This window comes from Lactuca virosa, chromosome 4 (assembly GCF_052849685.1).
Source record: "Lactuca virosa cultivar CGN04683 chromosome 4, Lactuca_virosa_CGN04683_v6, whole genome shotgun sequence".
Taxonomy (NCBI): Eukaryota; Viridiplantae; Streptophyta; class Magnoliopsida; order Asterales; family Asteraceae; genus Lactuca; species Lactuca virosa.
The window spans coordinates 178,292,581-178,309,610 of NC_136429.1; the positions used below are offsets into that span (position 1 = coordinate 178,292,581).

Genomic DNA, 17,030 nt, shown 5'->3' on the forward strand with positions numbered 1-17,030 from the left:
AAGTTGGTATTGGTATCACGTGGTTGACAAAATGTTGAAATCGTTGACATCAATTTTGTGTATATTTTTAAAATTTTCAAATACGCCATTAAATTTGGTGCAAACCGCTCGTAGTTCACGCCATTTTCCGTTGACCGCGTCGTACGTCCGATATGGGCGATTTCCTAATTGTGCGTGAAAGTGGTCTAAAATACGATTCCAAAAACTTTGTGTCGATTGCACGTTGTCGGTTTGTTTGTCTTCGGATATGAAAATCCAAGCTTTCGCTAAAGCTTCCTCTTCTTCTTTGCTCGAACCCCGAGTATTTTTTTACCATTTCCTTTTTTTTGTCTTTTTTTAGGAGATGGTTGAGTTTCTTGGACCCTTTCTTCATTGTCATCGTCGAGGTTTACAGGTTGAGATTGAGAAAATGAGACTTGAGTTTGGGGTTGAGATGGTTGTGTTTGGAATTGTTGAGGTTGAGATGGTTGTTGTTGAAAAACTTGGAACTAGAGATGATTGAATTCTTGCGGTATAGGTTATTGGAAGTAGTTTGGGTGGTGTGGATGGTTGGTGAATAGAGGTTGTGTAAGAAAATAACCCATTAATGTGGCCATCAGACTATTTTGTAATGTTTTGATGTGTTGGGTACAATTATATTTTGTATCATAATATTTGTCATAATGACATTTCAGTCCCTAGACTTGAGTAAATGTAGTATGATGGATATGTCATGAGTCTATAAATTGAGGGACTACTTTTGTGTGGTTCTAAATTATTTCCCCTAAGGTGTTAATGATAAATTTATCACAAGCAATACATAAGATCAGGATACTCAAAGGTCTCCCTTACATTTTGAGACCTCCTTATAAACACCATCATCTTGAGTATCAGTGCGTGTGAGAATATCTATCCATCAGAATATCGGTAAACACCATTACGGGAAGAAAGGAATCAGAACATGGCATCGTCTTCTTCAAAACATTCACTTCCAAGTAAGTACCAACAATTCCTTAAGAAACTTTTGTATACTGATATTGATCATGTCTGTAAAAGTCTTCATGCAGTATCAGAGAGGTTTGAATTAAAGTTTATTATGATCTGATTTCAAACTTCATTTTGTTTGCTGGAAATACGTTGCCTTACTGAAACAATTCTGAAACATAGAACAAAAGAAAGTTTCATTAAGAGATTTCATACTAAATTAGAAACACAAATTATCTAGTGGAGATATCTTTTGAACACCATCTCAAAAAATATGTGAAAACAAATGAAAATGTCTGCCTCCAATCTTTCTTTCTGAAAAAAAAAACGACTTCTAAATTGATCAAGAGGACTCGTCATCCTTCAAAGGCAGACAGGCTCATCCGCAGCACACTACTAGAAAAAAGGTTTCCTTGACATACAATATCTGTCGTAAATGCCTATACATGACAGACAAATGTCTGTCATTGAAAGCCATGTCATAAAGGAAAATGAGAGGCATTTGGCCTGTCATAAACTTTACGACAGACTTTTATGACCAACAATTAAGACATACATACACGACATGCATTTTTGACATTCATTTACGACTGACTTTGTATGTCATAATTCGTTACATTTTTGTAATTACGACGGACATTTACGACTTCAAATTACGACATATGTTCTGTACAATATGATTTTTGACATTTTTACGACATACTTTTCATGTCATGGTTATATATATATATATATATATATATATATATATACCAAATCTTAATCAAACTAAATTACATATTTAATGTCTAATAACGCAAAATAAAGCATCATACATATATAAAAAGACTTACACGAACTATAGTGTCAAATTCAAAAATACGGTCCAAATTCAACAAAAAGTAAATGTCAAATTCAACAAAAAGTAATTGTCAAATTCATCTCTCTTCCTTTCTGTGTGTCATCATACTGCAGACAACAAAATGCATAATATTTATTATTTAATAATTCCAAATGTGTAAAAGATTTATTAAATGATAAAAATCTTAATTTATCTTTTACCACTCCCTCTTGTTTTGCTGCCTCATAACGGTTGCATGCATAAAAACCACCTGTTCTTTCACCATAATCAGACCATGCACCAAAACAAAGCCTGAAAAATAAGACATTTGACAAGAATTTTATATTAAAAAAGAATCCATAATTATGAAAAGTGCATTGGAAAATAAATAATAAACTTACCAGCAGAATTCAAATTTGCAAGGTGGAGTACAAAAAACATGAAGCATACATTCCAACAAAAGCTATATGAGCAACCATAGGTAACATCAAATGTTCCACCACCAACAATGAAGTCCACATCATAGTCACAACCAGGGGCAGGACACCATTTTGTCTAAAATCAATAGAAAAAAGGATAATATATCAGTGAATAAAGGGAATAATATGTGATAATTTTTAATTATAATAATTTATATTACCTTTCTATTGTCTTCCACAAAGGATCTAAGAAAGTAACATTGATATTTCTCTGCATCATCATGTGAGACCATGGAAACAATCATTTCTTGACCAATAGCTGCACCACAAGATGGATCAGGACACCTCAGAGTCAAGCATCCAGGTCCATCATTGATGGAAGTACTTATATATCCTGCATACATTCAGAAAAAGAGAACAAAATAAAACCAGGGACAAACTTGTAATTGTTAAGATATATGTGTATATATGTATATATGTGTGTAAGAAGCCAACTTGCCACAAAAACTACCTTAAATATGATTATATTAGGACATCCAAGCTTTTTCTATTTAAAATCCCAATTCAAGATTTACAAAGTTATTTTCCAAAAGAAAGACTTTTCATCCATGCGATTAAAAATATTTGGTTGCACTATTTTCATAAAAACCCCTAAAACAAAAAATCAGCAATTTAAGATTAGCTAGTTAGTTTCCTAGTCCTAAGTCCTTATCACTTTAGGCTTCTCTAATGTATACTTTATTTAAACAATCGGTCCATATCAACAAAAGTAAGCAAGCATTCAGCTTCAATCTCAAAGTATGATTTGAAGTATATTCATTTGTTCTCTGTGTTCTTTACAAAAAGATTGCAGTTCATCGAGTTTAGGGTTTTGTAGAGGATGAAGAAGATGACGACAAAATGGTCAATATCATAGAATTGATGAATAGTTTGTTAACTTAGACGACCCAAATACTAAAAGTGTTATTAAACAACAAAATAGAGACTCAAAAGGGAAGAAAAAAAATATTCTGCTGGAGTTATTTGAAAATCCGAATATGATATAACTTGATAATTCCATTTATATTTCAGTGTTCAAATATATTGTGAACTAGAGATCAAGAAATCCGACTTGGTAATGGTCGACTGTTTTGTAAACAGAAGATTTTTAACATGATTGAAACCAACATGGATTCATATACACAAGGATAAAACCAGGAATTGAGGGATGAAGAACTAACCTGTAATCCAATCTGTGTTCTTGCTACATACACATACAGCCAAATACCACCACAAAACCACCTACATCTTCAATCCATGGTTCTTGATAACTTCACAGATGATCAAGGGACTAGAATTTTCGTCAAGAAATTACCCGAACCCAAATACCCTTCACTCAGGCAATTGATCGAACACTTGGTGGGCAGTTGGTTTCATAAACAAAATTACCACCTACATCTTCAATCCAAATACCCTTCTACCCTACCTGTTTCAACCAAGACACAAATCCAATCAACAATTAAAAAAGATGAAGAACCAACAAACAATTTTAAAAAGATGAAGAAAGAACAAACAATTTTAAAAAACCATTGCTTACCTGATGTTGCAGAAAGAACAAACGATTTTAGAGGGTGTTCCAGTCTTCGTTTTCATTCCAACCAACATCACATGTTAGCAAAGGGTCCTCCATCCATGAGAAAATAAAAATCAACTTAACAGCTCACATGTTAATAATCAATTTTGACTTCAAATATTATGCTCACATATTGATAACAAACACCGAGCAGAATAATGGTGACTCAAAATCATCTCGAAAGATATATCAGAACAGAACCAAATAAAGGTGAGTCAAAATCAGCTCAGCTCGTTGAAATCAGATTGAAAGTCAAAATAAGCTCGTTGATAAAAAAAAGATGCAGATTGAAAGTCAAAATCAGCGATCTAATGTCGTTATAAGTTCTTCGATTTTTTCTATTAAATTGAATACTATTAGCGATCTAATGTCGAAAGTCAAAATCAGAACAGAATAATTGAACGAATTGATAGATTGAAGGAGAGATTGGAAGCTGTCGACGAACCGGAAGCTGTCGACGCGATGATCGGAAGAGAAGCTAAGGTCGACGAGAAGCTGTCGCCGTTTCACATCATTCGTTGAGTCGAGAGAGGGAATGCGATGTTTTGACTGCACATAAGATTGAATGAGAAATTGGAACGAACCCTAGCAACAATTGTTATATTTTGACCATTTTGCCCTTAAAATGATTTTAAATTACGTTGACCTGAGTTGACCGAGTTGAGCGTCTAGCTCCGCCTAGATATGATTATCTCCGGCTTTGACCGACTTTGACCCTTCCGATTACACAAGCCGATTACACAAGCCGATTACCTCTTCAGTCGAGGTCCGCCTAGCGTCTAGGTGCCGATTAATCGGCCACCTAAGCCGATTTCTGCAACACTTTTTTTCACAAAATAATTTAAATTAAAATGCCCTTGTCATCGGGCGTGTACACATAAAATATTACAGAAATAGCCATTGCATTCTTCTTTGTTATTCACAAACCATTCAAGTTGTAAAAATGGTCTTTCTAACTCTTATAGTTTTTTTGTTACGGAAATGGTCTTTCAACTATTTTTATTTTTTTTACAAACCATTCAAGACACTTATTTCATTTAAAATTTTGATGTTTTTCTAGCTATTATCATGCATAATTTTCCTTTATATATATATATATATATATATATATATATATATATATATATATATATATATATATATATATATAGGATTTTCTACCATGCATCGTTTTTTAATATATAATAACTATTATTTGTAGGTTAGCAAACAAAAATAATGCTTACCTAACATACAGGTTAGACAGGTCATTCTTCAGGTTTTTTTGGGTGTATTCACCAAAATATGATTTTTTTTTTCTCAAACACGCTGTCGTTTTGTTTTTTTCCTCACACCAAAGTGGAGCTTTTTCAAATTGGTTCGACTGTTTGAGTTTTTTCCCCTACGTTGTCATTAGTTTTTTTGCACTAACCTAGTAGTTTGTTGGTTTTAATATTTAACTCACATCCTTTAAACTTACTTCAATTTTTTTCATACTATATAGTGCTCATGTACTTGTTGACATAGCATAATTGTATTATTGTTTGCTGTTACTGACTTTTCCTTATAGTATTAACGGATAAAAATCATTTTAATTTACTCTTTAAAATACGACATAAAATTACGACATATATTTTTGTCTGTCGTAAATCATTGATACTTTACGATATATGACATAAATATTATGACAGACTTGTTTTGCCAGTCATAAAAGTGTTGTATGTCGTAATTCGTCTGTCAAGAAAAGCCTTTTTTCTAGTAGTGGCAGGGGTTACACGTTGTCCGCACCAACAGTTCCCTCTTACTCCAAAAGCGTAAATCCAATTTAGAGCTCCCATACATTTTAGATTTATCTGTTACTTGTTTATTCACAGAATGGAGTGGATATATTTTGAAACTGATTTGAAACCTTATTGAAAATATGAATGGGCCGACCCAAAACAATAAGTGGATTCTTTACTGGTCCACTACTTTGGAAATGAGTTTGGACGGTTTTTCCATAGCATCTAAAAGAAATTTATAAAACGTTGGGTATTTTTTTTTTCCAATTAAATATACTTTGTTGTTGAGCAAACTAGCATTTCTGTAAGTACTTGTATACTTATATGTATATTAAAAAAAGGTTATGAGTTTTTGACGTTATATGACGTTACTGAAGAATTATAGATGCTTAAGATTTTATCTATATTTAAACGAACCTTGTTCTGCTACAGTTAGTATTTTCTTATATTAGTTGTTTTGAGTTAATTGAATTATAGACACACCAATAAAGTATAATACGATTAATCTTTACAATATCCTAGCAATATCAAATAGTCAATATTGTCACTTAATAATGTTTGACAATATGTCGAGGATTCTTTCATTTTGGTGTTATTTAAAGTAATGGTTGCAAGGATTATTATCATCATACGTATATTAGACTTCAAACCTTCATTTGAATGCCTATGATGGTTTCTTTTCTTTGAATACACATGACCAATAAAACATGTCATTTTGATTTTATTCTCAATGTGACATTCATATACAATCTAATTTAAACATATTACATATCATATTCACATTTCTATATGTATCTGTTTTACACAGCATTCATAAATAAACACCGTTAAATATATCTTAATTTTATACGATAATTGGTAACTTTGATGTTAGACTTAAGTGACTGGACCAAAGAAAAGTTACTTAAGTTTTCGATATTGGAGTTAATTAAACACCACATTAAGCAGTTGATTGGATTATTTTTCAAGGAACCCAAAGGCTAATTGGTTAATGATTCAAACAACGAATTTTCAGCATAATATGCATAAATATTGTATTTTTGCCCAAAGGTGATTGCAATATTTATGTGGCATAGCATAATTTTAGGACGTCATTATATTCAATTGTTGGTCTAGCCAAAGCAAAACTGATAATTGAGTAAGGTGTTTTCATGACCTATTATTTTGTTGTTAAAAATAGGTATATTGATATGTTTTATTATGTCATCCCATGAAATCATTTTAATATCAATTAAAAATGACATGACTTAAGTGATAAGGATAACTATCATAAGGTCCAAAATACGGACACAAGCAAGCCTCAAAGAAACCTCGTTGCAAATTTTGCCATAACAAATGGCATACTTAATGAGATTTCCATAAAAGGAAATAATGGCTTGGAAAGAAAGGTAACTTATATGCATTTATGATTTATAAGTTCATTGAACTTAACGTCACTATAAATACATGATGGATTTATTATCACTTCCATGACATATGTGTTTTTTTAAAGTGATTCCATACAATCTGAAAGTTGGATTGAAATCAAAGAGCAAATAAAGTTCGGAATGATGAAGACTTTAACATAGAAGTAGCTGACCCACCTACGTTAATTTTTGTAGAAAGTGGTTATTGTTTAAGTTTTAATGATACTCTATACGTATCGAATTTAAGTTAAAACTAATTATTTGTATCCAAGTTAAAACTAACTATTAGTTTTAATTTCCCTACTGTTGGACATGGTTGTTTGGAGGGATGCCACTAGGGGTTGTATAATTAAAACAACTATTTTATGGAATCCTTAATATCATTTAATACTGATGAGAACTTAAGGAAAAGAAATTGGAAAGTAGAGACTTTATCTACACTGACATTAACGCTTAAGCAAAATATCACAAAGTATATGATATGTCTCGAAAAAAATACAAAGTTCTATCATAACTTTACTTTTCAAGATTTAATAAATGCATTATTTGTAGACCTTTCCCAACAGACATAAATGGTTATAAATCATATAACCTTTTTTGATCACTCCTTTTACCTATATACATGCATGCTGCATGAAAAATCCAAATCTCCTAAAATGCTTGAAACCTTTTGGGAAATACTTGAAAATTAATTTGACCCAAAAATACGAGTAGAGATATGAGACGTGGGTAGTGTTTATAATGGTAGGCATACATACATTAGTGAAGGACACTGATCTTTCTTTGAATTTTGTATTAACCAATACACCATGTTGGGTCAGCCTCCTACAAAAGTGTGTAGGCAACAGGGTGAAAATCGTAAAAACTCGGCATGGAAACCATAAGTTGCTTCTCCATCAGGTATCCTAAATGGTCTAAATGTTAATGATTTTATGTTATAGATACGAAGCATGTCGAATTTCTTGAGAATGTCAAAATCAGTGGGAGTGGTTTATTGAACAATTTTGACCTCCAAGAACCTAATAAAGAGACAACTAAATTTCAAATGTGCATTATGCTTCTGCAGCGCATTAGGATATCCAAGTCAATATATTTTTCCTCATAAAATGATCTCATTCAATAGATTGACATTGAAACACATGAAATTCAATAATTATAATACATTTTCTTTAAGTTAGGTGGCTCACAAATTTTGACGATTAAATAACCTATTTAATGAGGTTGATCTTCACATAAGGAAGGAATATGACTCAATTATGTATAGTGATTCCATAACTTGTGATCAATCAAGTAAGTGGAGTGAAGAGAAGATTAAAGAGCTTTGATTTGGTATAAAAGAAAGATGTTTGGGCATTTGCTGAATTACCAAAGGGTTTTTTCAAACCCATAAGATGCAAGTCGGGTCCTTAAGAGCAAGTTGGACTCCAATGATTAACATTGAATGACATAAAGCTCCATTGGTCATTAAAGGGTATTTATAAAAGGATATCAAGAAACGTTCTTACCTGACTTCCTTAGGATCGTAATGGCCCTCATAACTCATTTTGATTTAGTGTTGTAGATCAAATAGATGTCAAATTATAATTTTTAATAATGATTTACACGAAGATGTATACATGACCCAACCGAGAGGTTTTATTTCTAAGGGTCAAGAACATCTAGTGTTTAAAATCAAGGAATTATTATATGTGCTAAAACAAACTTCGTATCAATGGTATCTAAATCCGGCAAAGTCATAAAGAGGAATGACTTCATTAAGAACTAATTAGATCAACGTATATACCTCAGTTGAGTGGGAGGAAATTTATCATACTCGCTCTATATATAGATGAAATTTTTATTGGCGAATAAATAACATGATATGCTGCATTAATCAGAACACTTACTATCACATCACCTTGATATGAAATTCTCTATGAAGCCTAATATGTAATGGGCATATAACTACATCAAGAAAACTAAAGGATTTTAGTATCGTTCCAAAAGGTATATATCGAGTATGTAGTAAATCGATATAACATGCACATTGCTTCCCTTCAGTTGCTTCCATTGTTAAAGAAGATACTTTTGGTTTATTTCAATACCTAAAAATAGAGGCATAATGAGATCAAATGACTTCAATATATGATGCTTCAGTAGTTGGAAGATTTATGTATGCCCGACTTTGTACTCATCTCAAAATCGCTTATGTTATTGGTATCATATTTCATTATCAATCAAATTACGGTCTAGATCATGAAAAAAAAACTGCCAAGAAAGTTTTATGATTTTTCATTAGACTAAAAATTACAAAATTGTTTATAAAGTAAGTGATAACTTATATGTGCTATGATTTCAGACTCCGACTTTGCAACATGCAAAGATAAATAGTCATTATTGGGATACATATTTGTGCTATCAGTTGGCCAAATATTATGGAAGAGTCCTAATCAAAATTTGAAGATTACATCGACTATGATGACATAATATGTTGAAATATATAATGCAACCTGTCATCTAATTTTGTTGAGAAATTTAATTGCAAGACTCATAATTGTAAATTTCATTTTAAGGCCGATAAAAGAAACTCTATTGCTATAATCTTTCCCCTATAAGTTTTTTCACTAGCAATAATTAAATTGGAGTGGGGCTTTACCTCGATACAAAATATTTGTTCGTTTGAGAGCAAATGGAGGAGAATGTTGTTTGTATGGAGCACGACAACACTTATAATATGCTAGTGGATCCGATAACGAAATGTCTACCACCCAAAGCATTTCAACATATCATTAGTATGGTATTAAGGGTAGACCTATTATAATATAATTCTAGCATAGTGTTTTGATGGAATTTTTTAATTTTAATTTTAATTATTCAAGCACTTGATTATTATTCCTCAATAATATGCAATTTGTCTATATTAATAAATTGTGCACACTTATTTTTTATATAGACAAATGTATGGTATTACCACTTAAATCTAATGTCATTTGGCTTAAACTAGTCGTAAGTTTCATATGAAGCACCACAGTATGATCGGTGGGGGTCCCGTGTCTAAAATGTCACGTAAGGCTGTACTTTTCTACTTTCGGTGTTAATATGAAACGAGATGAATGTAACTTGGCCAAGATAATAAAACATACATACAAATAGTTATTCGGCCAAGTGGTAGAATGTAAGAAAATAACCCCTTAATGTGGCCATCAGACTATTTTGTAATGTTTTGATGTGTTGGGTATAATTATATTTTGTATCAAAATATTTGCCACAATGACATTTCAGTCCCTACACTTGAGTAAATGTAGTATGATGGATATGACACGAGTTTATAAATTGAGGGACTACTTTTGTGTGGTTCTAAATTATTTCCCTTAAGGTGTTAATGATAAATTTATCACAAGCAATACATAAGCTCAGGATACTCAAAGGTCTCCCTTACATTTTGAGACCTCCTTATAAACACCATCATCTTGAGTATCAGTGCGTGTGAGAATATCTATCCATCAGAATATCAGTAAACACCATTACGGGAAGAAAGGAATCAGAACATGGCATCGTCTTCTTCAAAACATTCACTTCCAAGTAAGTACCAATAATTCATTAAGAAACTTTTGTATACTGATATTGATCATGCCTGTAAAAGTCTTCAGGTTGTTGTTGAATTGAGGATGTTAATATTTGCATGTAATTACCAACATGTGAGAATGGATCATTTGGAGTGTTTGGGGTATTTTGGTTTTGGATCCATAATTTGAACAGAATATGAGGATATAGAAAGAAAATGGATGTGTTTGTAGTGTGAAAATGTATAAAATGGTTGGTATTTATAGGTCAAAGATGGTATGATTTAAATATAAAAAATTAAATAATATTTTATATAGCAACATAAATATGTTACGGTCTAAATTGTGACCGTTTGAGGATAGCCAATAGAATGCGTCGTAATTATCTGTGACCATAGCCAAGCCATAACACATTTATGCCCGTTTGGGCTGGTATTCACGCGTACACATCTACGCCACGTCGGACCTCACGCGTAGACATCTACCCCATACCGGAAGGCCTTAATGCCCTTCATGTGATATTGTTGTTCATCTTTGTCCTCTGACGCTCTGTAACTTGTAATGGAAGAAACTCAAATGAAAACCTAAACCATTCCTTAGATCATCGCTGACATCTACTCCAACGAACATACTCCTCATCTCCTTTTAGCTCTTGCTGTCAAACTCTCTTGCTCCACCAGAATATCACCCTCGCCTTTTCGAAATAGGAACCGCCGCCAAAATCCTCCTTTTACCTACCACCACCAGCGACCATCTTCAACAGTCATCGCCACATTCATACACACCGCCTTCCTTTTCTGTCACCTTCATACACACTATTAGACTTATGTAAATTTAGTGTTTACTGTATAATCATTTATTATTTGAGGGGTTGTAAATGTAATTCTTTTCCCTATATATAGAGTTACTCGTGTCATTGTTGGCATTGAGTTTTACATTCACTCATGGTATCAGAGAGCCATTAAATCCCATCCCTTTCCCTCCCATAATCTCCTTCTTTTTCTCTTCTCCTTCCCTTAACCCCCACCCATCGGATTTCCTCCATTTTTCACCACCCCTCCATGGCAGCCGACTCCTCCTCTCTGTCAATGAACACAATCCTCCATCTAATCACCATTCGGTTGTCCTCCTCAAATTATCTTTTATGGCGGAATCAAATGATTCCTCTCTTGAACTATCAGCAACTTTACGGCCATGTTGACAGCTCCAATCCGTGCCCATTGGCGTCTATTCTGGTAGACAATAAGCCCACTGTTAACCCCGCCTTTGCTGAGTGGGTCTCATCGGATCAAAAAGCTCTCATTCTCCTTCAAGCTTCGCTCACTGAAGAGGCTTTTTCTGAGATCGTGGGACTCTCCACCGCTCGTGAGATTTGGAATGATCTTGAAGGTGCATACGGTAACTCCTCCCTGGAGCGTGCTCAAAACCTTCGTGACCGCCTTCGCCATCTCACCAAAGGCAGTGACTCCGTCTCTGAGTTTGGTCGTAAATTTAAGCTGTTGTGTGATCAACTCGCTGCTATCGGCCAAGTTGTCGATGATTCCGATAAGACTCATTGGTTCTTGTGCGGCCTCGGGGTGTCGTTTGAAACCTTTTCCACAGCCGTTCGGACCTCCGGTGCCTCCTACCAGTTGCGTGATCTTCTGGCTAAGGCCTAAGCTCATGAATTTTTCTTGAAGGCTATACATGGCGAAGCTTCTTCACCCCCTGCTATTGCGTTTTCTGCCGGAGCAGCCCCTGCTGGGTCGGCCTCTGGGCGGGGTCGCGGTGGTCGTACGGCCCGTGGTGGTGGTCAGGGTCGTGGTCGCCGGTCTCCTCATTGTCAACTTTGTAGGCAAAATGGTCATTTTGCTAACCATTGTCCCCAACTTGCCTCGTTTGCCTCACCTGGGTCTTCCAACGAAGTCGATCTCGCCAAGGCTTTCTTAGCCAAGTGCAATATTTCCACCGCCGGCCTGGATTGGTTTGTTGATTCTGGGGCCTCCGATCACATGGTTTCCTCGACCGGTTCGGTCACTAATTCCGAGCCCTATGGTGGTGATGCTTCCGTTAAATTTGGCAATGGTAACACTCTTAAAATTTCTTCGGTTGGTTCATCAAAAACTGCTCCTAATATTCACTTACGTGATGTGTTGGTGGTCCCACGCCTCACCAACAACTTATTATCTATTAGCAAACTGACTCGGGACAATCCTGTGGATGTTCTTTTTTCCAAATCCGTGTTTTTTATTCAGGATCGCACAACGAAGCAAGTTCTAGCACAAGGAAAATGTGATCGCGGCCTTTACGTGTTGGACACCACTCCTAAAGCTTATGCGTTTGTTGCCGGGGCCAAGCCGCGTGCTTCATTTGAACTTTGGCATTCCCGTTTGGGACATGTGTCATTTGACACAATTTTTATGTTAAATAAACTTGGACTATTAATGGTTTCTAGTGTTTTGCCAAAACCTATTTTGTGTTCTTCTTGTGAACTTGCTAAGTCTCGACGGTTGTCGTTTACTATTAATAATAAGCGTGCTTTACATGTCTTGGATTTGGTGCACTGTGATCTTTGGGGACCATCGCCAGTTTCCCTCGGTTGATGGGTTTCGATATTATGTGTCATTTGTGGATGACTACTCTCGTTTCACCTGGCTTTATCCTATGCAGGCTAAATCAGACTTTTTTGACGTTTTTTATCCTTTATTAAATTTGTGGAAAACCAGTTTTCCACCAAACTTAAGGTTCTCCAAAGTGATGGTGGATCGGAGTTTCTAAATAATCGGGTCAAAAGTTTTCTAAATTCGCATGGAATTTTTCATCGGGTGTCGTGTCCTTACACCCCGCAACAAAATGGTCGGGCCGAGCGTAAGCACCGTCACATCATTGAAACTGGGCTTGCTATGATGTTTCATGGTCATGTTCCCGCTAAATATTGGGTTCATGCTTTTAGCTCCGCGGTTTACATTATTAATCGCTTACATTCAAAGGTTCTTGTCTCCAAATCGCCGTTCGAGTTACTATTCGAGCAAGTTCCGTCTTATGATAATTTTCGCCCGTTTGGGTGCCGGGTCTACCCTTATCTACGTGATTATTCGGCACATAAGCTATCTCCGAGGAGCATTCCGTGTGTGTTTCTTGGTTATCACTCACAATACAAGGGCTATCTTTGTCTTGACCCATACACAGCTCGCGTTTACATTACGCGTCATGCTCGTTTTGACGAGATGTGTTTTCCCTTTGACGGTGCTACTCTGCGGGTCTCGTTGGATGATTTGCCTTTACACTTATTTTTGGAAGATACCTCACAACCTGTGCCTGTCTCTCGGGCCTGTTCAAAGCCTCCTGCTTCATCTCCTTGTCAGCCGCGTCCCTTCTCCTGTGGCGTCTGTGCTGACCCCAGCCCTTGCCCCGGTATGGTAACCACTCCTGCAACTGACACTCCGACTGCTGCACAAGCTGACCCTATACCCTCCGATTCCGATGCCTCATCCGAGCCCCTTGGCTCGGCCGTTGGATCAGCTAGTGATGATGATCCACCCGCATCACCGAACCCCAAACCTAGTGTTTCGATCCCTACGCCCCTTGATCCATCTCCTGTCGGTCACCTCATGATTACTAGGGCAAAAGCAGGGATTTTTAAGCCCCGTCATCGGGCTGATTTAGCGCATACGTCAGACCGCGGGTTGTACTCTGCATTGTTTGCCTCGACTGATCCATCTACTCATCATGATGCTCTTCGAGATCCTAAGTAGGTGGCTGCCATGCGCTCCGAAATGCATGCTCTCTCTCGTAATGCCACTTGGTATTTGGTTCCACGTCCCCTCAACACTAATGTTGTTGGGTGTCGTTGGCTTTTTCGCACCAAGTACCTTGCCGATGGCTCTATTGATCGGCACAAAGCTCGGATTGTTCTCATACATTTAGCCCGGTGGTGAAAGCGGCCACCATTCGTGTCGTCTTGACTCTTGCGGTTATTAACAAATGGAAGCTACATCAGTTAGATGTCAATAATGCCTTCCTACATGGAACTCTTACGGACACTGTTTATATGAAGCAACCGCCTGGTTTTATTGATCCTCGCTACCCCGATCACGTTTGCCAACTCCATAAGGTCATCTATGGTCTCAAACAGGCCCCTCGGGCGTGGTTTCATCGGCTAAGTTCTTTTCTTGTGGCTAATGGATTTGTTTGTAGTCGCGTTGATCCCTCATTGTTTATTTTCAAACGGGGTGCCTGCATCTTGTACCTGCTTGTTTACGTTGATGATCTCATCCTCACTGGCTCGGATTCATCGGTCATTCGTTCGTTTATTCATAAGCTCCACGCAGAATTCAAGATCAAGGATCTGGGGCAACTTAACTACTTCCTCGGTCTTGAGGCCAAGCATCTCCCCTCTGGGCTTTTTCTCAGTCAATCCAAATATGCTCACTCCATTGTTGATCGTGTTGGACTTCTTGATTCTAAGCTGGTTTCAACGCCCCTTGCGGCCAACACCTCGTTTGTTGCTTCTGGGGCACTATATGCGGATCCCACTCATTATCGGTCTCTTGTTGGAGCGCTTCAGTATTTGACCATCACTCGACCGGATATCTTCTATGCAGTTAATCAAGTCAGTCAGTTTTGCAAGCTCCAACGGTTCTTCACTACCAGGCCGTCAAACGTCTTATTCGATACGTCAAAGGCACTCTGTCCTTTAGACTCACGTTTTCCAGGCCCCAGCTCACGAACCTAGTGTGGTATTCTGATGCTGATTGGGCCCGTTGCCTCGACACTCGTCGATCCACGTATGGGTACTCGATCTTCCTGGGGGGTAATCTTGTGTCCTAGAGCGCCAAAAAGCAACCGACGGTCTCTCGCTCCAGCTGTGAGTCTGAATATCGAGCCATGGCCAACACTGCTGCCGAACTAATCTGGATCACTCATTTGCTATGTGAGCTTCATGCCCTGCCAACTGGCCGTCCAACCATTCTGTGTGATAATCAGAGTGCTCTGTTTCTCACTCAGAACCCAGTTTCTCATAAGCGCGCCAAGCATATTGATCTGGATTATCATTTTGTTCGCGAACTCGTTACATCGGGAAAACTCCTCACCATGTTTGTGCCGATCAAGCTTCAGGTTGCGGATATCTTCACGAAGAGTCTCCCTCGACACCAATTCGAGCAATTTTGACACATGCTCCGTCTCGGACCTCCACCAGTTTCGCTTGAGGAGGGATATTAGACTTATGTAAATTTAGTGTTTACTGTATAATCATTTATTATTTGAGGGGTTGTAAATGTAATTCTTTTCCCTATATATAAAGTTACTCGTGTCATTGTTGGCATTGAGTCACACACCACTTTCAACAACCATCGTCAACGTCACCTTCAACAGCCATCACCATATATTTTTCCATAAAACTCATCTACTCCTCTGCTCCTCCGACTACTCACTGCCATTTTTGTCTCAGGTGAAAGAGAATGAATATAAACAACGATCCCAATGATTATTTCATCTCGCCACCTCTTCTCCGTATCTTCTTCTAACCCTAAATTAGATCTTGATAAGCACTTTTATAATTTGATTGATTTTGATGTTTTCTTCTTCGATCTACAGTATGATTCATTTGTAATTCCAATTTGACTGATTTTCTGTTTCCTTCTAGCGATTTTAATTCCGGGTAATTTTAATTTGATTGAAAAGTGGTGCTTACCAGAGGTAATTGGGATGAGTTCAATTTTTTAGATTCGTCGTAACTGGTAGAAGCTAGGGAAGAAGAGGGTGAGGATGGGGAGGAACCGGTTGGGGGAAGGGATACTGTGCTCGAAGATGCAAGGGATTTGTTTAGTTGAAGCTTTCAACTTTCACTGATTTGAATCACCTGGTGAGGAGAGGTGCGGAGAAGGTGAAGGTGATGTCGGCGGGGATGATTTCTTAAACGTTGAAGAAGAGGGTACCAGAAGAGATAAAGGGGTTGAAGGGATAGAAGTGGGGATAACCAAGAATGAGGAATGCCTCGGAGTTCCATCAAGATTTTTGTAAAATTATATAATTATTTAAGAAATAAAATTTTTGAAAAAACAAATAAATAATGGTAAAATAGTTTTCTTTTTTTTTTAAATTTTTTTATGTCTTTCATGGGCCAACGACGCAACAAAAATATACTATACTCTATAAGAATAATCCAAATTAAAAAATGGTTAGAACCAAACAAGCAAGTTACCACAAGGACCATTCATGTAATTTACTCCATAAAGCGAAAGACTTTCCATTTCCATAAATGACTTCCAACATAATTATGTTTATAATTTATATTGATTAAAAAAAATTCGTATTTTTCTTAAATCTACTGTAATAACGGATATATCCTTATTAATAAAACGTAATAATATGATGTTGATTAATAGTATCATATGATACAAGAAATTTGATTACTAGTCTCCGGATGAGATTTAAAAAAAAAATGAACTTGATATTTATGCACAGCTATGTATGAGTAGTATTTAAAAGGATGTTTATATAAGTATTAACCTTATATATATATATA

General features: G+C 36.3%; 1 protein-coding gene across 6 annotated transcripts; it reads right to left on the minus strand.

Annotated features, from left to right (window-relative positions):
- Positions 1-753: 753 nt before the first annotated feature.
- Positions 754-4,385, minus strand: LOC145107753 (putative E3 ubiquitin-protein ligase ARI7). 6 transcript variants are annotated; one of them, XR_013707957.1, is made up of 7 exons: positions 3,779-4,385; positions 3,423-3,667; positions 2,424-2,596; positions 2,185-2,338; positions 2,005-2,095; positions 1,797-1,911; positions 754-1,135 (listed from the first exon to the last, which is right to left on the minus strand). XR_013707957.1 is itself a non-coding variant. In XM_079044707.1 (7 exons), exons 4-7 carry the CDS (start codon positions 2,505-2,507, stop codon positions 1,881-1,883), a joined length of 360 nt encoding a protein of 119 aa, XP_078900833.1. In that variant the 5' UTR covers positions 2,508-2,596; positions 3,423-3,667; positions 3,779-3,822; positions 4,260-4,385; the 3' UTR covers positions 1,756-1,880. The 6 variants fall into 6 exon arrangements, 5 of the variants coding, with proteins under 5 accessions (XP_078900833.1, XP_078900832.1, XP_078900830.1 ...); XM_079044707.1 differs by lacking the exon at positions 754-1,135 and having other exon boundaries at positions 1,756-1,911; positions 3,779-3,822; positions 4,260-4,385; XM_079044706.1 differs by lacking the exon at positions 754-1,135 and having other exon boundaries at positions 1,756-1,911; positions 3,779-3,865; positions 4,260-4,385.
- Positions 4,386-17,030: the final 12,645 nt, after the last annotated feature.